Source organism: Mytilus californianus, unplaced genomic scaffold (assembly GCF_021869535.1).
Source record: "Mytilus californianus isolate M0D057914Y unplaced genomic scaffold, xbMytCali1.0.p SCAF_21, whole genome shotgun sequence".
Lineage (NCBI taxonomy): Eukaryota > Metazoa > Mollusca > Bivalvia > Mytilida > Mytilidae > Mytilus > Mytilus californianus.
Window position 1 is genome coordinate 2,390,615 of NW_026262670.1, and position 26,941 is coordinate 2,417,555.

Below are 26,941 nucleotides of genomic sequence, written 5' to 3' on the forward strand. Positions count from 1 at the left end.
GTGATTGATTGCATAATAACATAAACGGTACCAATTTTTCTGCACCAGATGCGCATTTCGACAATCAATGTCTCTTCAGTGATGCTTGAGGCCAAAATATTTAAAAATCCAAAGCCTTTTAAAAATATGAAGAGCTATAAACAAAAAAAGGCCAAAAAGTATAGCCAAAGCTGGGAAAGGAATCAGAGCTTTGCGTGAGGGAGATACATTCCTCAATTTTAAATAATTTCCAAAATTTTGTAACAGCAAATTTTAATAACATAAAATCCATATTTTCATGCCTGTACCAAAGTACAGGCTACTGGGCTTGTGAAACTCTCGGGGACTATCAGCCCACCAGCAGAGGCATCGACCCAGTGGTAATAATAACATAAACGGTACCAATTTTTCTGCACCAGAAGCGCATTTCGACAATCAATGACTCTTCAGTGATGCTCGAGGCCAAAATATTTGAAAATCCAAAGCTTGTTTAACATATGAAGAGCTATGAACAGTATCTTAGAACTCCTGATGGTCCAAGATCAACAACAATGTATTCCACTATTAAACCATTCTTATCAAATAAAAGCATTAAATCAAACAATAACATAATTTTATATGAAAATGATAAAATTCTAAGCGATCCTAAAGAGGTATCAGAAATGTTCAATAAATTTTTCATAAATGTAGCTGAAGTTATAGGAGATAAAAACATCAGAATAGACAGAAATCACCCAAGTATAATTACAATTGAAGAAAATAAAACTGATTATAATGAGTTGAATTTTAAACCTGTAACAGAAGAGTTTGTGAGTAAACAAATAAATAGGTTAAATATAAGAAAAGCTACTGGTTATGACAATAACTCACCAAAAATTATAAAAATGGCACAGCCAGTAATATCAAATCCTATTAAAAGTTTAGTTAATAAATTAACTGAAAGCTCAATTTTTCCAGATAATCTTAAAGCTGCTCAGGTATCACCACTTTTTAAAAAGAATAACTCTCTAGATAAAGAAAACTATAGACCTGTAAGTGTGTTGCCATGTATTTCCAAAATTTATGAAAGAGCTATACATGATCAATTAATGGAATTCTTAAATAAACATGTTTATCCTCTTCTTTCGGCATTTAGGTCAGGTTTTGGTTGCCAAACAGCACTTATTAAAATAATAGAAGACTGGAAAAAAGCTCTGGACGAGAAAAAATTTATTGCTGCAATTTTGATGGATCTATCTAAAGCATTTGATTGTTTACCTCACGATTTACTTTTACTTAAATTGGAAGCATATGGTTTGTCTTAAAACTATTACAAAGTTATTTAGAAAACAGAAAACAACGTATTAAAATTGGAAGTTCTTACAGTGAATGGGATCGTATGTTTAAAGGTGTACCATGAGGGTCAATTCTTGGTCTAGTTCTTTTCAATGTCTTCATAAATGAAATATTTCATTTTGTACAAAATAGCACCATTTATAATTATGCTGGTGATAACACTGTATCATATAGTGATCACGATTTAGATAAAGTTGTTGAAAGTTTAGAAACTGATAGTTTAAATCTAATAAACTGGTTTTCTATAAATTTAATGAAGGCTAATCTTGACAAATTCAAGGCTATAGCCATTGGAAACAAACAAATAAACATAATTTGATATCTAATTTAAATGGAAACAAAATTTATTGTGAGAAAATGTTAAACTTCTTGGAATAACTATAGATTCGGACTTAAACTTTAACAATCATATATCTGAAATATGTAAAAAGGCATCAAGACAATTCAATATTCTAAAACGTATGGATAAATATTTAAACAGGCTAGGTAGGTTAACAGAATACTACTCATTCATTCTTTCGAATTTTAACTATTGTCCAGTAATTTGGCACTACTTAGCGAAAAAAATCTTTTAAAATGAAAAACATTCAAGAACGAGCTCTAAGATTCATCTATGAAGATTATGATAGTTTATACGAAAAACTGCTAGAAAAATCAAAATTACCATCTTTAAAAATAAGAAAAATAAAAACATTTGCAATAGAAACATTTAAAATAATTCACAAAAAAGATCACAGGAAACAGCAGTACTCCCGAGAGTCAGAACTACTAGGTATGGCTTAAGATCGTTTCGCTATAATGCTGCACAAATCTGGGATGAGCTGCCGAACCATTGTCGAATGGAAACATCTTTTCACCAATTCAAAAAATTGGTACAAACATGGGATCCAAATAACAGCTCATGCCAGTGCAATGCATGCATATAGTGTTTAGGCCTGTGTTTCTTTTATTTTTTAACTTTTGTGTGACTATTTGATTTGTGCTATCTTATTATTAACTTGTGCTATGTTTTAAGTGCATACTATGCTTTTAACTTTTATATGTCATCTATGGTTTTACTATGCACTGTATGTTTAACATTGTGTTGTTTTCATGACTTTTGTATGTGTGTATATATTTTGTTATTCAGTCGATTTCAAAAGCTCACTAGAGCTTGTGTTTATGTAGTTTATTGGATATCGACTCCAAATAAAACTCTGAATCTTGAATCTTGAATCTTAGATGTCTAACTAAAACCAAATATTTATGTTTTTAGAATAACAAAAATTTTACTTGGGTCATTTAAGGGGAGATAACTCTCATAGTATTAATTTAATTCTCGAATGAAAGTGAAATTTACATTTTTACTTGTAGCAAGAAAACAAGTTCGGAGACACCATTTTTCTTTTAATTTTCTTAAAGCATATTATACAAACTATCGTCTCATATTATATTTAAAAATTCTATCTCATATATTTATTTTTATTCACAAATTTGTGTTTTTTTTTTATGAACAATCTATACATGTTTGGGTCATTTTTTAATAATTGTAGCGTTAAAATTAGCACGGTGACCTTTACCTTTAAATATATTTTTGAAAAATTATTAAAAAATCTTCGTTTTGGCAAAGTATAAAAAAAACATTATCTGAGGGAATATATACCGAAGATCCATCTTAAATCATCTTTAGTTTGAGTAGTTGTCTCATTGGCATTCTATCAACCTCCTTATTGTATATCACATGTATTTGACTATCATTCAACAGATTGTCGTTCGTTATGTAACCCGAACTTCGGTATATGCTTGACCTATATGGAATTGAGCTTAAGGTTGCGAAGTTGGCCTTAAACAATAGGCTACCACCACAGTTAGTATAGAAACATTACTTCCCAAGCAGTAACCACCAAGCTTAAACCAATAAATGTTCTAGACAATAGCTTTATGTTGGATTTAAAAAACAATATCTCTCTGAAGTTTTGTTTCAATATATAAGGTTGCTGACTAAATAGATCCAATTTGACGTTGCTAACACAATAGAGTGAAATATAACAAGATTATAGACAAAACACGCCAACAAATAAAGGATAAAAAAAACAAGAATAGAGAAGAATTGGCTCAATAGGGAAAAAGCTAGAGATTAATTACACTCTATTTAAAAGAATAGACAGTAATGGACCAAAATATAAAGAATAGAGAGGAGAGTTCTTCATTGTTGTATTCTTTATGTTTATGCTATTTGTCTATATATATACTGTTTATTTGTACCTTCGTTTTTGTCGGGTTACCGTAAATACGAAGACGATATTAGGTTCTTCGCTGTCCATTCGTTTGGTGTAGTTGAGCTTTTCATTTTTCCATTTAGTAGGGGTTTACCGTTTTGAATCTTCCCCTGAGTTCGGTATTTTTATGATTTTACTTTTTAATCACCCAACCATGAACGTAAGCAGAATATTAATGATGGCTATGACACCTAAAAATGGTCTATTATCTATTAAGGAAATATGTTGTTTTTATGAACTTGTAATCATTATATGAACAACGATAAAAATATATATGACACTTAAGCCTGAGATTGTAAACTTCAAATATGAGTAGGCGATATCTTTCTACACATTGTGAAGCTTAATCATGATTTTATTAACTTTTTGAAATCTCTTCTTAGTAAAATCCATATCATGGACACATACACGAGCATAACGCATTAAAAAAACTATTATTAGGCATTTAATATTTTTACGCCAGACACGAGTTTCGTCTACAAAAGACTCACCAGTGACGCTTGAAAAACAAATACAAAATGACCAAATAAAGTACGAAGTTGGATATCATTAGAGGACCTACAATTTCGAGGGATGATAGTGATGTATTAATAAGAGATGGAAATTTGACAACTAGATCTTGCAAACGTCACATTTACAATAGATCCTATTTTGTAATGTTCCTAAAAAAATATTCAAATAGAACTGTAAAATCATGATTAAAAACTAGTAGTGGCTGTTTCAGTGGAAAACACTTTACCTTCTTTTATCTATTGCTTGTAGCCTTTCGAGCAAAATTTATAAAGCAGAAACAAGATGTTCAAATTGAAATTAAATATATACGTTAGCGGCAATAAGTGAAACAAGGCATTTAGCTTAAATCCTAGCAAATAGGCTGACGCCTATACTTCCTGAAATCGAATTAAGATTATTCAACCTATTGCCGAACATCATTTCACGCAATAAGTTAAACTTGCGATTTTTGTTTACATTCCAAATAAATGTATATTCGGTGAAATATTCTATATGTTTAATATTTTAAAAATCGTATTCATTTAAAAGATCTTTAATTGTTCGTATTCCAACCAGAACTTATTTGTATTTCTTTGTGGTATAGCAAAAATAGTTGTTTTAAACAAGTAATTGTGTCTATTAGAAAAAAGGGTAATTGAAGATTCTATCTGAAAGTTTTTTCAAGAAAATTCGCTCTAAACTAATTGACCCAGTTTGAACTGGTCACCTATAGACAACTGTAAATTAAATATTGCCAGTCACATTATCTTTCCATCGATTTTGTTGAATGTGTAAATTTTCTTAAATACCCATTTAATATTTTTCAATTCTAAATCTGGATTATTAGCATTTAATCGAGTACAAATTTCTCGAACCTTTGCGGAATATTGATTTTAATCTGGGGAAACAAGGATCATATTCCTAAGGCAAAAGTACAATGATCATTTGGCAAATATTAAACTTTTGGCACAAGAAAAGAATGCAGCTATCGACTATTACAACTAAAAATAGTATGACATTTTTACCATTAGAGTTTTGAAAGACTGGTTACCATAGTTACTAAAGTAAACAAGAATGATGAGGCAAATTCTAAAGTTTATGATTGTTCTGGAGAAACTGTATGGTAATTTGGGAAACCACATAAAGAAAAAGGTCATAGTGACCTATTATTATTGTAGATCGTATAATAAAGAAAACAACTAACAATGGCTTTGCAAACCATTCAATGATTCCATTGTACTATTTCTTTCATTTTGTTAAAATTATAACACGTTAAAAAGCGCAAAGGGAAGGGGTAGCAGTAAAAAGACCATTTTATCTAAAGAGTTATTTATAATCCAGATACCTTTGATAACTATATACAAAAGAGGACGGGTTGATTTAATGGATTTTTAATCAAAGTCAGATGGAAACTATATTGGGTTTTGGTGAACCAAGATCACACAACAAAATTTTATGTTGTTAGAGCTCTTACGTCAAAAAAAGAGCTTTTCAAAGGTGCTTTTTAATCTAATTGTTTTTTCCACAATATTTGGTATGCAACATAAACATCAAAGTGATAAAGGTCGTGAATTTACAGCTTTGGTTATATCCGAATTAATGCTAATAACAAATAAATTTCAATACAATTTTCTATCAATATTAAAATAATTGGTAATGAAACACTTATCCAACAAATTAACAATATATTTTAAGAGGTTTATTCTATGAAGTTTGTTGTCAATATTTTTCTAATGAATTTTTTTCAAGTAATTAACATTTAAAAAGTTCCGTTCTTATTATTCTATTATGTACCAAATGTATTTAAACTTTGAATACATTTCTTTTTATTTACTCTCGTTTTCATCTTAGGCATTAACATTAATGCCTGGACATAATTTTCAGGATTTAAGTTTAAATCCTAGGATTTAAGACTAATGCCTAACATTGTTTAGGCAATTAGAAAAAAGTAAAATCACAAAAATACTGAACTCCGATGAAAATTCAAAACGGAAAGCCCCTTATCAAATGGCAAAATAAAATGATAATACACATCAAATGATAAAACACAGCCTACTGCCTGTGCGTTAGTTTATTGCCTAGGGTTTAAGCTTAATGCCTAATTTCACTTAACCTTATAGCCGCTAACATACACATGTGTATATAAATAGTTTGTAAGTGGTTAAAATTTTAACAGAAATAGAGATATTGTAACTATTTATGATATAATACGAACAAGAACAAAAAATTGTGGTTTATTGGAAAATTCTTAACATATCAGTTCAGAGTAACATCTTAAAGGGTTAGAGATTTGAGCAAAATTTGATATATTTTGCAATTTACTTGAGAAGTATATTAAATGTCAATTCCATTGGGATATAGGAGATCCAAGAGCTCATAGAAAATATAGGTCATTGCGAGGAAGGACAGCATCACTATATCTAAAAATATAACTCGGAAAAATACTTTTTCTTTTGTTTTTGATAAAGTTAAATGAATATAAAAAAGAAATCGACTAGTAGGAATGCACACTTGTTTCCGATGTAAATACCGACTATTTGTAGTTATCAAAAAAAATTTCTACCAAACTAAATAAATATGAAGGCGATCATTCAAATGACTCACATTTTGATGATAACGTTATCGGTGTATTTCTTGTTGCAATCATGGGGGTTTATCTTATGAATTTTTGTGACTTCTTCTTAAAAACGTGTTAATGTATTTAATATTCCCATTAATGTGAAGAAAAAAAAACAAAAACCAAAGTGGCACACTTTTAGGAAAGTGAAGAGTAAAAACAGAGTTAATTAACATTGCAAAATTGTCCTGAATGTCTATGAACTTTTTTAGTTGATATTAAGACTTTTTGAGAATGCTCATCTGCTTGCCACCAGTGGTTGGTTTAACCTCATCACAATTCTTTTGGAGGCCATTTTTGAAGGTACAAAAGTATGATTGTAAGTATTGAAAATTGTTTCGATGAACAACGTCTAACTTTTGACGTTTTATTAGACGATATAAAGAATTGAGATTTTCATAGCCTTTTGTGTGTTAATATTTTTTAACACTTTCATAAAGCAGGATGCTTGTCTAGCCATTAAACCAGTTTCAACCCACCATTTGTTCTTAAATTGTCTTTTACCAAGTCAGGAATATGGCAGTTATTTTCAAATAGTTCGTTTCCATACACTCTAAAAAAATTATATTTGGAATTACCAAAAATAAGTAATTCAATTACTTGATTTAAGTAATTGCATTTGTAAAAATTATTGATCATTGATAGTAATTATTGGTATTGTTAAGTCATTTCAAGTAAATTCAAGTAATTTACTAATTAAGTAATTCTAAGTAATCCAATTAAGTAAACAAAATAATCAACATGAGTAATATTTTAAGTAATTCTAAGTATTTATAACAAGTACATACTAGTAATATAACAAGTAATTGTAAGTAATTCTCAATACTAATGCAAGCAATTCTTAGTAATATCTTTAGTAATTGTCAGTAAAAAATTAGTAATTACAAGTAATGCATAGAAATAATTTTAAGTAATTGCAAGTATTCCACAGTAATTGCTTTAAGTGATTCTAAGTAATAATTTTAGTATTTCTAAGTAATAATTTTAGTAATTCTAAGTAATCATTTCAGTAATCATATGTAATGTATTTCAACAAACTCAGTATACTTTGTGTCAAATTGATATCTAATGGGTTCCAGCCATTTTTCAAAAATTGCTTACCAAAGTCAAATGAAAGCTTAATTCTGATTGGATGAATATTTTTTCAGTCTCAAATCAAAAACCACTTCTTAAACACAGGAAATATAATAAGATTTTGTACATTTATCGATAGTCAATATGTATCAATTTTAGTATGACCAAGTTTATATTTTTAAGATTATATAAAAAAAATACAAATGATAGCTTGAAGATATTTGATATGAAATTATTTAAGTAATGACTAGTAATTTAAAGTTATCCGTTCTAGTAATTTGAAGTAAAATTCTAAGTAATACTAAAAAGTAAAATCACAAAAATACTGAACTCCGAGGAAAATTCAAAACGGAAAGTCCCTAATCAAACGGCAAAATCAAATGATAAAACACATCAAACAAATGGATAACAACTGTCATATTCCTGACTTAGTACAGGCATTTTCAAATGTAGAAAATGGTTGATTGAATCTGGTTTTAATGATCCAAAGCAAAATGTTTAAGTATTTCAAAGTATTATCCAAATAAAATGGCTAGCTATCCAAACTTATGCAATTTTCAGACTGTGCAACCTACATATGTTGAAATGGTATAATTAGGAACCATTTATCATCAAAAATTATTAAACCTCATGCAAGTAAACGACATTATAAAGTGCCTAAGCCTACTTAGTAATAAGAAGTTTCATTTAGGAAGAAAAATTGATATGTGTAGTTAACGTTCTATACATATTTTACTAAATTCAAGTATCTTCTTTTTACTTAAAGCAGGAAGTTATTACTTAATATTTGTGTAAAAACATGGGAAAAACTTTTATCTGTATAACTTGCAGTGTTCATATATAAGTTTCAAATTTAACTTTTAACTATATTGACAATTTCATCTAAAAAGTGATCAAGCAAAACATATTTTTATTCATATCAGCTTTTAATATTTATTGTTAAATTAGTTAATGCCAGTGTCATGTTTTTATTCACATCATCAAATACTGCAGACAAAATATATGTATAAATGGCTGGCAAAGCTATATTAATAAGATCAGTTTAGTTATGAAAAAAAACTGAAATTACTTTACCAGCAAGCTTCCTTTTATACAAAACCAAACATGCATTATGTCCTGCGAGTTATGTTACATATACACTTGTTTTAAATGTTTGTAAATTGAGTTTAAAGTTTCCATGCAATTAGAAATATAACAGTATGATTATAAAAAAAAATTAGATAAACAAATATATATAAAGTAAAATTTACCTAATCCTACCTAGAAATGAGAAGTAATTTTAGTAAATCATTTACTGCATTTAGGTAAAAATAAATTACTAAGTAACTTTTGGAATAGTTTTACTTAATTCAAGTAATCGGTTTTTAGTGAAAACTATTTGGATTACTTAAATCAAGTACAAAAATAAATTAGGTTATTTGAAGTAATTTCTTCTGAATGTTTAGTAAAACTAAGTAAAACCAAGAAATAGAAAGTAAATCTGTAAGTAATAAAATTACTCAAAATGAGTAAAGAAAAATTGCTAAGTAATTTCTTTTTAGAGTGTATGTGTGTTGGCGTTTGTGTTTTTTGCACTTCGGTGTTCCTGTTGTTCCTTTGTTTTCCTCTTATAGTTGATGTGTGTCCCTCGGATTTGTTTTTTACCCGGGTTTGTTTACTCTCGTTCAATTTTTACTTTTGAACACCGGCATACTACTGTTACCTTTATTTAATACAGAAATAAGAATTTATTCGTAAATCATGTAGGTACATATCTGGGATACTACAAGATTCTCTGTAGATGCCACAGTTCTTGTCCTAAGCTATTTCTATTATCAAAAGGGGTTCAAGCATCAACAAGGGCTTTTTGAAAAAGTTATAAGTAAACTTATCACAATTACCAGAGTTCAACTTTTGTACGCAAGACGGTTGTTTTGTCTACAAAAGACTCATGAGTGACACTCGAATCAAAGAATTTTGTTAATTTGAATGTACATTCCAACAGTGTGAGCAGCAATTTAAAGTGTTGTAGTAAAATCCATAGACATCAATATTTTGATATCCGAAATCAAAGAATAAATACATATTAGTTCAAAAATGTTTGTTGACTGTTTTATTTTTGTTTTTTTTTTTTTTTGCTTTTTGTCAAACATTTGGAATCTGATTTTATACACGTGGTGACATTAAACATTTTACCATCTAACCTCTTCCTTTCTTTTCATGAATTTATTACATATAGTTTAAAAGCCATATTTGAAACTCATATAAACCCTTGTTATTGAATTATAGTTTTAAAAGCCTTGCCAATCTTATACATGTTAAATGTATAAAAATAATCTAGAGGGAATCATGTTTCGACAAATTTCCGGTTATAGCTGTTAAACAAATGCACAAACCTTTATTTTTTCCTGCTTTTGTAATTCCATAATTTATGTACTATCAATTTACAATTGTTTTTTTCAAATTTGATACTTAAAAAAAAGAGCAGCTAACATCCCAAATATAGAAAGATTATATGACTTTGTCGAAATTAGTTTTATGCAAGTCGGAGACATAGCGATATTATGTTGGCGAGAGAGGGAAATGATTGGCAAAGTATATACAAATGAATGATCACTCAAAATCACGCGGTTGGCGTAAATAAAAGATTTTTAAAATTTCAATCCTAGTATCTATATGATGAGTTTATTTATTCACATGGAAAATAATGAATAAAGCTAAAACAAATTGTTGTTTGTTCTATTGTTATGAATTTTGAAAAGAGGAAATCGTCATGGAACATTGGACATGAATATCCGTATCCATCGACGATGAGTGTTAATGTACCATAATATCATGTTATATAGCTTTGCAAATATTAAAAAAAAATTAAATATGATTGTTTCAATTTTAAAATTTCAGTTTTTGGACAAAATGTTTGCATGAATTCTTATATCGCTGGTTTTTTTTAACGTACTGATGTGGTAAGTGTTCAAATGCACCCTTGACATGCCACCAAGGAGATTCAATGTGTCTGAAACCTCTTTGATTAAGTGTGTAATGTAAATTGCCCTCTTATTGACAAGAATATTTTCTGTGAAAACTATGAGTTTTAAATTTTGAGTACAACATTTTCACAGAATATTGTTAAGTTAACCATTGATTTGAAGAAACATGGGACTATTCTTGTTAACTGTGTCGTGGGATTTACAAGGTTATTAGTAAAACTACAATTAAAAAACCGATCAATGTGATGAATATTTGATTGATAGAGTGTCATCGTATTGACAAACCTAACTAGAGGCTCTAAAGATCTTGTGTAGCTCACCTTGGTCTATGTGCATTGTCAACAAATGTCACTCTCCAACATTGTAGACCCCAAAAAAATCCATGACAAAACTCTCTGTTTTCTTGATTTTGTATTGCTGATAATTTTTTCTGTTTAGTTTCTCGCTATCTTCTTTAGTATTGCTCAAAACACAAAAGAGGGTAAAACTAAATCCTTATTTAAGGGGCTGGACAATCACTCCTATAAAGAGTGACAATCTACTACTATATTTGCAAAATATTGATATTTTTTGTGATTTAAAGTGTCTTTATACATGTATCTTTTTCCTCTAGTTTAAATATATTCTATTGTTCAATTTCGCAATAAGATCAGACACAAGTTTTGCAACTTAGAACGTCTTCTCCATTACATATGAATAATAACTATCTGAACAAATTAAAAAACATATAAATATAAATATAAATGACATCATATACAATTTAGATATGGAGACATGAAATGAACAAGAATTTTAACGACATGGCTCATCGATTTTTAAAAGTCGAGTTGACCGTTTTTATGATATACCAAGTAGGCTGTTTTAATTTGGGAATAAATATTCACTCTAAAGGTAAGGTTTTATTTTTAAAGCAATTAAATAAATTGGATAATTCATGTCTTTGGATATATTGAACAATTTCATTCGAAGTCAACAAAAAGTAATTACACTATAACTGTTTATCTAACTAGCCATAATGTCCATACACTATGAAAAGCGACTGGTCTCTTTAATATAATGCTGCACCTTTGTGAAATTTAACGTGTTTATTTCCATAGTATACATGTTTTTACCGTAATTTTAAAGTTTCCATATCAGTACGAATATTTTCTTTTCTAAGTTAAAAACATAAGGTATTCCTTTGAGCTGTATAAGTCTATGTAGGTCAGCAAGCGGGTCATTGGACATATTGTTTAACTACTTACCCCAATAATTATTGTGGCCAAGATTGGTTAAATTTGGCCCAGTAGTTTCAGCGGAGAAAATTTTTGTAAAAGTTAACTAAAAGACAAATTGAAAGAGCTGGTAGTACTCTGTTTCATTAAAAAGAATGGCGAACGTAGATACAAGTATCTTGTCTTGGGGAGGGATACATCCTACTTTGTAAAGAATCACTCTGATTCAAACAAAAAATTCTCTGAAACTGGCATTATCAAGATGCTTGATTTCTTGATTGACAACATATTTGTTACGTTTGGAGGACGTGTTTTTCGACAGACTGTCGGAATTTCAATGGAAACCAATTGTGCCCCTCTTCTTGCCGACTTGTTTCTTTATTATTATGAGGCTGACTTCATACAGGAACTTTTTAGGAAGAAAGATTAGAAATTAGCAATATCCTTTAACTTTACGTTCCGCTATACAGATGATGTTCCCTTACTAAATAATACAAAATTTGGTGACTATGTTGAACGAATCTTTCCCATTGAACTAGAGATAAAGGATACTACAGATACAGTTAAGTCTGCCTCATATCTTGACTTACATCTAGAAATTGAGAATGAGGGTCGGTTGAAAACAAAACTTTACGACAAAATAATGATTTCAGCTTCTCGATTGTGAACTTTCCATTTCTATGTAGCAACATTCCAGCGGCTCCTGTATACGGAGTATATATCTTCCAATTGACACGATATTCCCGGGCTTGTATTTCCTATCATGATTTCCTTGATAGATGATTGCTGCTCACAAGGAAGCTATTAAACCAAGAGTTTCAAATGGTGAAGTTGAAATCATCCCTTCGTAAATTTTACGGACGCCATCACGAGTTGGTTGACCGTTATGGAATAACCGTTTCACAGATGATATCGGATATGTTCCTTATGTCGTAACTACAAAACCCTTCCCTGTTCACGAATGTGACCTACCGAATTAGACTTTTTACCGGATTTGTAATAACATAAGCAACACGACGGGTGCAACATGTGGAGCAGGATCTGTTTACCCTTCCGGAGCACCTGAGATCAGCCCTAGTTTTTGGTGGGGTTCGTGTTGCTTAGTCTTTAGTTTTCTATGTTGTGTCATCTGTAATATTATTTGTCTGTTTGTCTTTTTATTTTTGGCCATGGCGTTTTCAGTTTGTTTTCGATCTATGAGTTTGACTGTCCCTCTGGTATCTTTAGTCCCTCTTTTAACGGCAACGACGGACGTATGACGCCTAATGATGAGAAAAGCTCACTTGGCCCATTCGGCCAGATGAGCTAAAAAGGACTCAACATTCGTATTCCATTATGTCACATTTGTTTACCAATCAAATTCAAAAAAATCAAAATGTCCTGAAAATAGTTAGCGGAGCTGAACCAGCAGGAGCAAAACTTTGTGTCGTAAGTGGCATTTTATGATTATGTTGGCAACCTATCATTTAAAAGAAGGATAATCTTCACTTTCTCGTATATTTAATGTATTTCCTGAAAAATCAAAGGATTTGAAAAACAACCGCTAAAGAGAAAAGAAATTGGATTATGTTCTTTCTTCAATAAATTCTTTTCCTGAAAATTGACTGAAATTCATCAGTCTCATACTATATCAATCATTTCAATGGCTCAGCAGAAACGCGAACAAACTGATCAGATACTACATTTTCAAACCTATTTGCTTGGGGTTAAATATACTATTTAGATTTAACTTAAATTAACTTTACTTTAAATTTAAAAAAAAAACAAATGAAGGTTGCACTTTGTAAATACAGCTATTTCTCAGACCACGCCTGTTTTGGGGTGATATATAATACTCATAGATAATTCATTTTGTTTATGTACTGGTTCCAAGTCATGATCTCTATGTTTTGTCTCGTAGAATCATAACTTGGGAATGTTACCAGTAAATATGCCTATGCTTATAAGTCATATCGAAATCTGTGGAAATCCTAAAGTCAAGGTAGGGGTAGTATAGAATTTATGTGTAAGTTTAAACTCTTAGAAGTTCGGGTCATATAAACGTTGAAAATATGCCGCACATCCCTATATTTTGACCTTTGAAAAAAATAATAGTGCATATGAACCTTCCATTCTTGGATATAATTTTTTTCAAATTCATAGTAAAAGTGGTACAGTTTTAGCCGTAAAAGGAGTTCCTATGAGAACTTGCATTGTCGATAATTGCAGAAATGCAACATAAAAGCATGATAAAAGGTAAAATCACAAAAATGCTGAACTCCGAGGAAAATTCAAAAAGGAAAGTCTCTAATCAAATGGCAAAATCAAAAGCTCAAACACATCAAACGAATGGATAACAACTGTCATTTTTGAATAGGAAAAAAAAAGCCTCTGGATAAATATGTTTAACAAGCACAAATTGTGAATCAATTACTAAATTATTTTCGTTGATTTTTTTTATGGTTTGAAACGGCATAAACATTAAACCATATTTAGTTTAAGGTAAGTACACAGTTGTGCAAAATATTGGTTTATATTGATTTTTTTAAATTATTTAATAAACAACTGTCACAAAATTTATATATAAGTCTTTACTGACACACCGAGTTTTGTAAAATCTGCATTTAAAACTTAAAAAATAGAATGATAGATAACTGATATTTCAAACGTTATAATATTTACCTGTCCGGTAGCAAATGTGTCCAAATCACTATTCCCATGATAACCTTGAGTAACAACTGCTAGGAGGGGAAACTTTGTACGATATGTTGAAATAAAATCTTTCACAGAATATTCTATCCTGTAAATTCTATACATATTTGTCACGTGAACAATTCAGGAAGTAACTATTTTGTTAAATAATTTTGCGTCGAATAAATCAATAATGTTTATCACATATACTTCGTTTTATAAATTTTGTAAGTATGATGTGGTTTATATGTTTGTTTATATATAAGACAGGTGTTAGTTGTCTCTTTTATGAACACCGGTATACTACTGTTGCCTTTATTTATGTATATACTCATGTGGTATTATAAGTCCGTTTTAGCTGTGATGTATTAAAGTATACTGTAGTTAATTCACGAATAGTTCCTGTTACTTAAATTTGACAGTTCCCACAAAACCTTAACGGAACATTGAGATTTAAGGAAAATAAACATAAGAATGTATGGTATGATTGGCAATGAGACAACTATCCATCAAAGTTCAAATGAAGTGAGTGCAAGTAATTATAGGCAACCATAAGGCCTTCAACAATAAATCCATACTGTATCGACTATAAAAGGTCCCGATATGAAAAATATGAATCTATTCAATCGAGAAAACTTACGGCTAACAAACCAATTAATGAAAAAGAAATATGACAGACAGGAATCAACAGCAACCACTGAACTATTGGCTCCCGATTTGGGATAGACACATAGCGATTTCACCTCAAAAGCTAACCAAACCTTTAAACAAAATTATCCAGAAGAGATAAAGTTACGATACTGTTGTTAGGTCATTAAGGATGGCATTGTTTTGTATTGATATTGATTCACTCATGTGTCTTTGCATCGGAATAAACACATTTATTCAAAAACCAGTTGTTATCATGATACGGGTTATGTTCTTCTCGTATACTTTATGATGTATCGTATTTACTTGACGATATCGGGTTAAACTTATTTAGTCGAATCTTAATAGGAAATTGTAAAAATATAAAAAAATCAAAACGGATGGAAATAATAAACAGTATCAAAATGTTCGGGCTTAAATAAAATTTGTATTTGGGTAAGTTGATGCAAGCATACGATCTCTATCGCGTCTTGTACTATGAGAGGCAAATACTATTTTGCTATTATATTACTGTGTAAACACGTGAATTATGAGCCATGAAAGTCAAGTAGTTCAAGTATTTTACTGAGTAAGTTTAACAAACTTTCAAACAAATATTCTTTAATGTTATGTCGATTAGCATTTATTAGTCGTCACTATCCTATAGTTAACAACATATGGTTATATTGGTACTTTAGAATCTTCATTGAAGGTGGAGCACGAATGATGTGTCATTTGTATGCAAGCGTGACATTCCTTTTTACTATGTTCCAATTCGAAAAAGTCAATAAAAGCTATGCGAGTATTGTCTCCCTTGGACAGGTTCATGATTTTATATTTACGTACAGTTATTTGCTGTAGATATACCGATCCAATTCTGCACCAATTTTGTCAATGTCAATACCAAAACACTATAGGGCGAAGGTCGAATATTCACCAATGAAACTCATGACACTTGGGCCACAGGAAAATACTGAATCAGATTTGATCGAAAAGCTATGGCCAATTAGTAAGGGAATAACTCCTAATTGAAGGTTAAAAAAATGTTGGAACTGGACTAGATTAAAACCTATATATATTTCCCAACGTATTCGCTATTCAAGAGCTTGTAGTTGCTACCCAGACTTTGTAAATCGTCACCATTGTCTGAGTAGAAAGTTGATAAACCACGGGTATGTCAAAGAACGTCTCGTCCTTTTTCTTAAAAAAAGATCATCGGACGGTACCAAGACCTTGTTGATAATTATTCCGTATCAACTTCATAAATAATACACGATGGTCTTGAAGTATAGATTCTGCTGGGTACTGACGTTGTTTATCATCTTAATAACGTGTTATAGTATTCTTTTATCTTTATCAATATTACTTTTACTTTTTAGTCTGTTTTGGTTATATCCATTTGACGTGGCTCTGTACTTATACATCCCGCCATTGTGTTATTGTGCATTGGTAAAAAAAAACTGTATTCTTATCTTTCATTTTTACTAATGTGCTTTGTCTTTTTGCGTTTCTTTGCTACATATTTTTTGTTATTATAGTGATTAAGATATAACAATGTTGACTGCTGTACCACAATGTTTGACATTTTTACCTTTTATGTCTGCTTGTTTTGTTCACACATCGTTGTCAATAAAAAGGAATTTTATGCGACTGTCATACAAGTCAGAGGTTAAGCTAGCTATAACACCATTTTTTACACAAGAAAATGCCTGAACCGAGTCAGGAATATGACAGTTGTTATTCATTCGTTTGATGTGTCTGAGCTTTGGATTTTGCCATTTGATTAGGGAATTTCCGTTTTGAATTTTCCTCGGCGTTAGTATTTTTGTGATTTTACTTTTTTTCTAGACGGGTTCACCTTTATACTCCTAGATTTAAGAACTTTAAAACGTTGACGTTTAAGATTAATGTGACCCATCCACCTCAGAATTTGTTCATTGTTTGAATATACTCGAAAACTGTAAAAGCTTGTGCAAAAGTAAATGGTATAGAAATATTTGGGATATCAAGCACTTTTGTAATGTGTTTCTGATCAGCTACAATCACCCCATAAAACAGTTAATCCTAATCAAAGCAAAAAGCCGTAGAGACTAAATTCAAGTCAGTGAAAATGATTGTCGGAGATAGAAGCTTTTAGATTGAGTAAATATGTATACCTCGGAAAAAAATATGTAACTTGAAGTGACGTTTGTTTTTTTTTTTTTAGAAAGATGACTTGACATTTTTGTGCTTTTAGCGGTCGTAATGAAGTTGAATCAAGAAAAGATCTTTAAAGACATTAAAATTAGTATAAAGTCCCTTTCATTTTCTGCGACAATAAGATTCCCGCTAAGAGCTTTTTACTGAAGTTGATGTGATTTGGTGTTTTGAAAATAAACAATGAATTGCATATTCTAAAATACAATTAACGCAACAAAGGTTGCAAAAGTATTAACAAAACGAACTTCAAGGTGAAAAACAGAAGGTGGAAGTCAAATATTGTAACTAAAACAAAGACATATAATTTCAAATATGTAAACACATTAGTTAAAAAACACATACAATACACATTTCAAATATGTAAACACAATTTAGGAAAACACATATAATACATCTATCTAAAAATATTGAATTGTTGAATTGTTAATAAATTCACAAAAGTTACAATGTATTCTACGAATATATATACAATATTATATCAATGTCAGAAAAATAAAAACTTTTTTGTATGAGACTGAGAAACTGGGGAAGGGTGGGGTTTTACCGAGCCCATCTCCATTTTTGTGCCGAATACAAAAAAAGTTTATATTTTTTAACATTGACCTAATATTGTTTTTATACTGCAAATTAAATTAATACATCATTGGCTTTTAAATCGTAACAAAAATCTCAAACTTATTTTCACCCCTTAATGAACCCCTGATTGTGGAGAAAGTGTTCTAAGATGAAATTGACATTGCACAAAATATAGATGTGTTACTATATTTAGGTAATAAACATAACTAGTTGCAGTATAAATCCAGATATTAGGTAAGGATGTATTCACTTTCACAAATCAAAAATATAAAATACAAAGTTCAAAAGGCAGCTTGACTAACAACAGTCAAATGTTTTTTTTTTTAATTGAAATACGATTCAGTGACGCTACTTCTCTATTCCGATATAAAAACGCTGCTAAAATAAAATTAATCAAAACCAAACAACAACAGAACAAAAATAAATTTTATCAAACTCTGACACACGACAAATAAAAACTATCTGAAGTCGAGCTATCTTATAGGACATAACAGGAGTGAATTCATTATATATAAAAAGAGAAATGGCATACGTGACAAGGATTATACACTTAAACTTAAAATATCAAAACAGATCTTTATAAAACAGTCTATACATTGTAATAATGATGCATGAGAAATAGAATATGAAATTGATGGAAAAAAAGTAAAATCACAAAAATACTGAACTCCGAGGAAAATTCAAAAAAGGGAAGTCCCTAATCAAATGGCAAAATCAAAAGCTCAAACACATCAAACGAATTTTCCTATTACCTTTCACTAAATGAAGTTTAAATTCGTGACAAAGGTGAACAATTATGATCTAAACACTTTTATTAAGGCTAGCTTGTGGTCTAATTATTTCGACAAATTTCTATTTTATAGTTAAGACCTACTTAAAATCTCTTACATGATCTCAGGTTCAAACAACATACTATCTAAGTAATATATATCACCTTTCAAAAATATGATCTGTTAAATTGATTATAATGAAAAATAATATTTAAAACTTTATTTTAACATCATCATCAAATAAGATGTGGTATGATTACCAATGATAAAAATACACCAGTGACGATAGCGTAGATGTTAACAACTATAGGTTACCATAGGGCCTTCAATAATGAGCAAGAACCCATACCACAGAGAAAGCTATAAAAAGCCCCGACACATAATAAAATGTAAAACAATTCAAAAACGAAACCAATAGTCTGATTTATGTGCAAAACAACAAACGAAAAACAAATTTTATATACAGTAACAAACGCCAACCACTGAGTTACAGGCTCCTTACTTCGAACAAGAACATATTTTATTTCAGTTTTAAAGTACAAGTTCGTCATTATGGATTAAATGGTAATATAACATATTTGATTTTTTTTAAATAAATCGATCGAAAAATTGCATATTTTTTGGTTTATTGTTGTTAAGGATGTTCCTTTCTCTGTTTCAAAGTAACAAGCTTTTTAAAAGACTGTTATAAAAGTTAAAATCACAAAAATACCGAACTCCGAGGAAAATTCAAAACGGAAAGTCAAGAAACTAAAAGAGCAGAAAAAAATGAAGGGTCCGTGTGATTGTTTTTGAGATATAAGCCATTGTAAATTTGGAGTGAAATATTTCTCCCTCGATTTTTCATACATTTAACATAGGCACCTTTTTTCTTTCAAAAACGATGAAAAAATAACAAGGATTTTTTAAGCTTTTCTAAGATGACATTTTAAACTATATGTAATCAAATTATAGAAAGAAAAGTAGGGGTTAGAGGGCAAAATGTTTAATGGCACTACATGGATAAAACCAGAGGATTCCGAATATTTGGCAAAAATTCAAAAACATGAGGAGCGAACATCCTTAAATGTCTTATGCTACAAATGTTAGCAGTGTGATATAAATACATGTGTTAAAATCATAAGTTTGATTAAGATTAACAATTACATGCATTTTGCAGGGAGAGGTTGTAAATATCTTTTGTTCTGATCATTTTTCTTCATTTTCACCATTTTTTAAACTACAATTAAAGATAACTTGTTTAAATTATAAAAGAAATATATCAAACATTGACACAACAACAGATTTAAATGGACGTTTTTACAATTCATTTCTGGCTTTCAGGAATTAGAATTTGTTGATTACTATGTGAAGAAGGTATTGCACATGCTGTAGAAAGTGTAGTGTAATGCCATATGCTATGTACTAAAACACTACCTTTGATTAGATAGATAATGTCGTTATTTCCACCGTTGACGTTTGAAGTCATTGGCAATCTGGTTGCTAAAGCACAGTCGGCGTTTCGGAAATAATTCGAATATTTGATTTTGTTCATTTAAAAAGCATTGCATTGGGAAAAAGAGTAATTTAACTGTGTTAGAAGAGTTGCCACTGTCAGTTGAGGATTTGACGGTTGAAAATGGAGTTTTACTACGGATGCGGATCACAACTACTAAAACAGATGTGTTTGACCGTCGCATCCTTAAGGGTGGCACTCAGTACTTTTATTCTTAAAATATGTATCATTTTGCCTTAAGTTTCCCCCTTAAGATTCTATATCAAACTACAGCCTCTTTTTAAAAAAATTTAAGAAGATACGGACAAAAACAACACGTTTCATCAAATTCGTTGAAGCAGATTGTTATGCATCTGATGGTGAACGGTTACTTCCCTTGGATCTATGAAAATTGAGATATTGTTGTATTGAAATGTACTGTTAAGCAAATCATCTGAACATATTTAGATTGAGTAATGTATCTTCATAGCTCTGATTCCTGGTCCGGGTTTGACTTTCATTTTAGTTCTGTTTTGTTTTGTTTTATCAGCTCATCCGTGTATTAGGCTTTGATTGATTCAATAGTTGGGCCTTGGGCATCACTGAACGATAAATTAAATAACAAAATGCACATGTGGTGCAATAAAAATGATACAGTTATTGTCATAACTATACAATTATACAATGAAAACAATGTCATGTTTAAACTTTGCCTGATTGAACTTAATGTTATTTTGTTTCCAAAATATACTAAAAAACGTGTTTCCGAGCTTTTTCTCAATTCTCAAGTAAGACATTTAAAAAAAAATCAGTCAGGGCATAGCCCGAAAAGAAAAGTCCGAATTTTTAACATACATTATATTTCATCTGCATATCGGACTAAACTGTCATACTTATAATGCATTGGTATTGGACGATTGAACATACGAGTTATTTTTTTTTTCGGTTGCGATATATCTGGTAAACGAAAGATAATCCAAACTGAATCTACTTCCATCGACTTACAAATTCATTAAATGTATGGATTGAAAAGTATGTAATGATGACAATCTCTCATGTGACTAAACTATTTAACAAATATACTTTTGTAATAAGAAACGAGCAAGCAATTTTCTTAAAACTTGTTAGAAATAAAATATCAGTAACTGAACTCGTTCCCTAGCTACATAACAATATCAATACGTTTGTTTTACCTTGATTCAACTATTCCCGTCTTTGTTTCCAATATAGATAGAATGCACCAGCCAACGCTAATGCAGTAGCGATACTACCGAGCACCCCTCCAATTATAGCACCTTTATTAACTAAGATAATTAAATCTTTTATGCAATTAAACCTGACACTGAATTATGGTACTACCATAATAAAATACATATTGAACATTTAGGAATGTTAATTGAGACTAAAATATTCCGTTGTGTATCCATTAATATCTAGAAAAAAAGTCGAAGAGCAAAAGCTTGTTTCCAACAAAGATATATTTTGTGTTTAGATATAGATACAATGAGTAATTTGTATGATTGTTCAAAACCAACTTTAAGATATAGTGTATATATGCAGAATTTAAAAGCCTGATCTGTGTAAAAGTAAATTATTCATGGTTTTCTCTTAAATCTTTAGATCGGAGTCGAATGCACCTACAAAGAGAGATGTTCGAACTTTCAACCTCAGTGTTGACAGGCTAGTAATTGCTGTAGATGATCAACCTAGAACACTCGGCCATCGAGGCTGCGTGATGAGTTAGAACATAATGTGCTATGTTATTTGGACATCACAAATCGAGGTTATCTGCTAACACCCATGAAAAAAACAGCGAATAGTTTGCAGCAAAAACAAATGTAAATGTTCTAATATTTTTCCTTTTGCCTTTTTCTTGTTCACTGTATCGACTTTTAAAGTCTATAATTTTCATTTACTTGCATATAGTCATCCGTTAATCTTTTTTTCACAAATGACAATTTATCACCCGATCTAGATATTCTAAACCAACACGACGCGTTCTACATATGCAACATGAATTGCGTTTTATTCCGGGGTACCTGAGTTCACTTCTTGTTTTTGGTGCGGTTCGTGTTGATTAGTCTTTTGTTTCCTATGTAATGATTCGTTATTGTTGTTTGTCTGATCGTCGTATTGATCTATGTTCACGGTCTTGTCTGTTTTGATTGAATTTTCGATTGATCCCTTGGTATTTTTTCTCCATTGTTTACGCCATGTATATTTGCGGATGAATTACGAATGAATACACAACTTAGATAAATGTAGTACATATACATACCTGTTGAAGCGGATGACCTGCAGAAAAAATTGATTACCAGTATTTGCTGGAGCAAACAATACAAATAAGTGGACACGTACAAGAAATGTATTATTGGGGGTAGTAATTTCATATGATAAGCACAAAAAGCCACATATTTGCATGCATTGTAAAATATATTGGTTGAATGTTTTGCAACGTGCAACAGTACTAGTAAAAGGAATATAAACATCATTATTATAAAAATTGACGTTGACAATTACAAGAATATAAAACAAAATCTGTAACAGATTCAACTATGAAAGAAAAAATATACTCTGTCATTAAATAATCACATCAAATATTGCAATGAAAAGGAATTGCTCAATGTATCGCACTAGCATAGGCTAAAGGAAGATACATGCTCACATGACTACGAAACAAAATAAACATTTGTACCGTTTTTGCTTATATAAAAACTGAGTCAAGAATTCCCAGGATTTTCTAATTTCTTATTAATAATATAGCAGTAGGGCATTTGGTGACATGATAATTGTTAACATCTCAAAGATTCATAATTCAGTTCTGCAACTACTTTGTTCAGTAATATACAAATCTATACTTACTTGGAGACACACGATGGCTTGCCATTTAAAACTTTACATTTAAGTTTAGAACTGCATGGTGATAATGTTGTGCGGATGGAACACAGTTCGTTTGTCTGTGTCAGATTTGATATTTCCACTGAAAAGGTCAACCAAAGATATGAAAATCTTACAAATTGTTTATATGTTGAACTCTAGATGTATCGATTAATACGCTCTATTGTCTTTCAAAAAGATATATTCAGAATAATTTAATGATGATGAAAATGAAAATACTCTCATTTATAAAAATACTAAATCCAAATCACACGTTCGAGTTCACAAGCAGTAGGACTTTGGGACAAAAACGATCTGCGTTGGCGGCGAGGGCGCTAACAGGAGACAACCAAAGACGTGCGTAAATAATTGACTTTATTATATTATGGCCTATGGTTTTAACTCAAACTACCTGTCGCTCAGTTCCACAAGTAATGTTATAAAATAGTTTTGTGTCATATTTCTTCATATTTTATATTTTCAATGAAAATGTAGATGTCTTCAAATGGTGTTCATGGAAAACCGCATATTTCTTATGTTGCTTTTAGCAAAATTTGTGTAAGTTCAGTTAATTTTGTGTAAATATTAATTATTCATTTCAAAACAAGCTTAGCAGTTTTACCTGTACTGTCAGGTACTTCATAGTTTGTAATATTAATAGTGGATACTTTTAAGGACAAAAAACGTCCAAATCTAAGCGATTCTTCACTATTCACCAAGTCGTAACAAGATTTTATCAATGATCCCACACTGTTTTCGTTTGTGTATACTTTCTGATCCACAATAATATAACCTTTTCTAAAAAAATATGAAGAGACATATAAAGCTTATGTTTTATGTATAGTATGTACAAAAGTTAGGAGAAACAAATTGATCCAATATCTTGTAATCAAAAAAATAACGATGTGTTCGAAACAATTGGTTATTGCATGCAGTCGGAAACTAACAGTTGTTTCAGTACTAACAAATAAAAAAAAAGTTTTCATTTTATTCGATTTGAACTTTTTAAACTACCTTCACGGGAATAATCAGAACAGACCTTCGGAGAAGCTAAAAACATATACAAAATATATAGGTTTGTATATATATTAAGGGTTAATAAAAATACATCTTTTGTCAAGTTGCATGATGAAGAGGAAAATATTATCTTTTATCTAATTATATTCATAGAGACAAACCTTTTGAAATGTACGTAACGTTAAATTGCATACGAAAATTGCATATCATTGTTTATAATATTTGACGAACACAAACCTTAAACTCCTTCAGATATTTGAAACGAAGGAAAATAAAAAAAATAATTTCAAACCAAATCAAAATGATAATGTATTTTTAAAGTGTTAAAAGATTATACTAATAAGCAGTGTGAAGTTGAGGTATATGCCTTAACATGACTTTATTCCGAATGTATAATAAACTGATTAAAAATACAGACTGAAGACTCATTCTATTCCCAGGTGAGGGGGAGGATCTTCCCCTTAACAAATTGATTTAATCCCGTCACATTTTGTATTTTCCTGTCCCAAGTGCGGTGCATGTAATTCAATACTTGTCGTTTTTTTTGTGTATATATATATGTGTTGTGTGTATTGTTTGTACTAAAATCAGACCGTTTAAATTGTTATAAAGGAATAGGTCTGGTAAGGGCCGATTTTGGCCTCAAAATTCAGGTTCATCTGATGAAAGATTTTGGACACTTTTTAAACACTTAAGTGTCTACCTCAGTCGATTCAATTAGTTTATGCGAAAGATTTGAACTGATTAAGTCATTAAAGACTCTCAAATTTAAGATTAAATATGACAAATCTATCAAATATGGCATAATATGTCACTTTTAAATTGGTTTTTGTCAAAAATGAAAGTGGCCGCATCCGTGTTAATTCTCAACCTTTAATTATGTTATGTATTATCATCGAATACAACTTACATTTAAATATTAAGAATGAACACAAATGCGGCCACTTCCATTTCAGACGGAAACCGTCTAAAAATTACCCAAAATGCTAAAATTTCGAAGATTTCAGTAATTTAGCATGACTTAATGATGCAAGTACCCGATACATGTGCATTGTATTGTCAAAAACAGCCCATATTTATGTAACAGAAGTATTCTTCTTTCCAATAAATAGCTAAAAATTTACATTTTAACAATTTTGTAAAACTGCTATATTTTGGGGCCAAAAAGGGGTCTTACTGGGCCTACTCCTTTGTCATTTCCAGGCCTTTTATAGCTGACTTGCAGTATGGGTTTTGTTCATAGTTGAAAGCCGCAGGATGACCTTTAGCTGTTAACTTATATGTCATTTGGTCTCTGGTGGAGAGTTGTCTCAATGGCAATCATACCACAACTTCTTATTTTTGTATTAAGGACAGACGAATGCACGGTGCTCATACCTTATATTTATCGGTAGGAGACTAATTAAAAGACATGTACAGTTCAGACCAATAAGACAGCAACTTTACAATATGTGATAATTATGATTGATATCTTTATAAGTGATAGTATCGTTACGTACTCAGTTGGTGTTAATCTATTTATAGCTGTACTATAAAAACTTGTTCCAAGCATGGTGGACCAATATCTTCCAAGCTGTTAATATAAGAAATAGAAACAAAAGGTGAATGTACTTTATTTTGAATAATTGAATGTCATGAATATGGTTAGGATAATAGATTAAATGTTTACAAAATTTTTCAAAACTGTTTTCGAAATACTGTGGATTTTTTAACCAGGAATAGATTACTTTTGCTAGGATCTGGCAAATCCTTTCGAAATTAGAGTCTTTCAACTTCGAACTTAATAGTTTTGTTGTTTGTTTTTTTTTTAATTTTGGCATCACTGATGAATATTTTGTAGACGGCATTCGCGTTTGCCGTACAAAATTTTAATCTTTCTATCTAAAGGGTCACATTTTCTTGTACGATTGTTGAAAGTTGAAAAGTCCGCTGATCCAACTTTTTGTGTGACTGTCATTTGAAGTAAAAAAACAATCGAGTTCGTTTCGTCATAATTGAGATAATGGATATTGTAGATATTGGAAGTTATTGTTATAGTGTACATACTCCTGCCTTAACATCTTTGAATTGGTCGGATGATGGATTGTTTAAAGTAGTTATGTCTGAAGATTGATAGGCTGATGTCTCAATTACAAGAACCACTCTGTAGATAGCAGCTGAAATATACAAGAATATAAACTAAGCATATTTTTGCTGCCTAAACATTAAACTAGGTTCAACATGTTCAACCCGCCATTTTTTCTTAAAAAGTCCTGTACCAAGTCAGGAATTTGGATGTTGTTATCAAATAGTTCTTTTCTATGCATGTATGTTTGGTTTTTTTTGCACTTCAGTGTTCCTGTTGTTCCTTTGTTGTCTTCTTATAGTTGATGTGTTTCCCTCGGTACTAGTTTGTAACCGGGATTTGTTTTCTCTCAATCGATTTATGACTGTTGAACACCGAAAAACTACTGTTGACTTTATTTTGTTGACATTTTCAATACAATATATTTTGACTTCATCACATTTTACATTTATTCTATGATTATTATTTTTCTTTATATTTATATATTTTTTTTTATTTTGTAATCGATTTTAGATTTGTTTCTTAACAAATTGAGACCAACTTGATTTGAATTTTGCGAAATTCTTCACTGATATAATGATAAAAGTTCACGTTGAGGAAATTTCACCCTTCTTAACCGTGGACCAGCAATGAATTTGGAATTTATCGTAAGAAACAATACTAAAAAAGGCTGAATTGTTCAACCGGGAAAAAATATGCACTATTGATTGTTGGTAAGTCAGGATACAAAA

At 30.4% G+C, this 26,941-nt stretch overlaps 1 protein-coding gene across 8 annotated transcripts in view; it reads right to left on the reverse strand.

The window, feature by feature from the left end:
- Window positions 1–26,941, reverse strand: part of LOC127731964 (furin-like protease kpc-1) — a 183,784-nt gene that overhangs the window by 129,294 nt on the left and 27,549 nt on the right. For 6 of the 8 annotated variants that reach the window (XM_052240902.1, XM_052240901.1, XM_052240908.1 and 3 more), the window contains 6 exons: window positions 26,192–26,301; window positions 25,645–25,718; window positions 23,751–23,926; window positions 23,114–23,231; window positions 22,530–22,546; window positions 21,445–21,555 (listed from right to left, as the gene is read on the reverse strand). In XM_052240902.1, coding sequence (XP_052096862.1) covers window positions 21,455–21,555; window positions 22,530–22,546; window positions 23,114–23,231; window positions 23,751–23,926; window positions 25,645–25,718; window positions 26,192–26,301 — 596 coding nt within the window. In that variant the 3' untranslated portion in view covers window positions 21,445–21,454. Of the gene's footprint in view, window positions 1–17,710; window positions 19,997–21,444; window positions 21,556–22,529; window positions 22,547–23,113; window positions 23,232–23,750; window positions 23,927–25,644; window positions 25,719–26,191; window positions 26,302–26,941 lie in introns of those variants that run through there. The other 2 variants (XM_052240907.1, XM_052240905.1) reach the window with 2 other exon arrangements.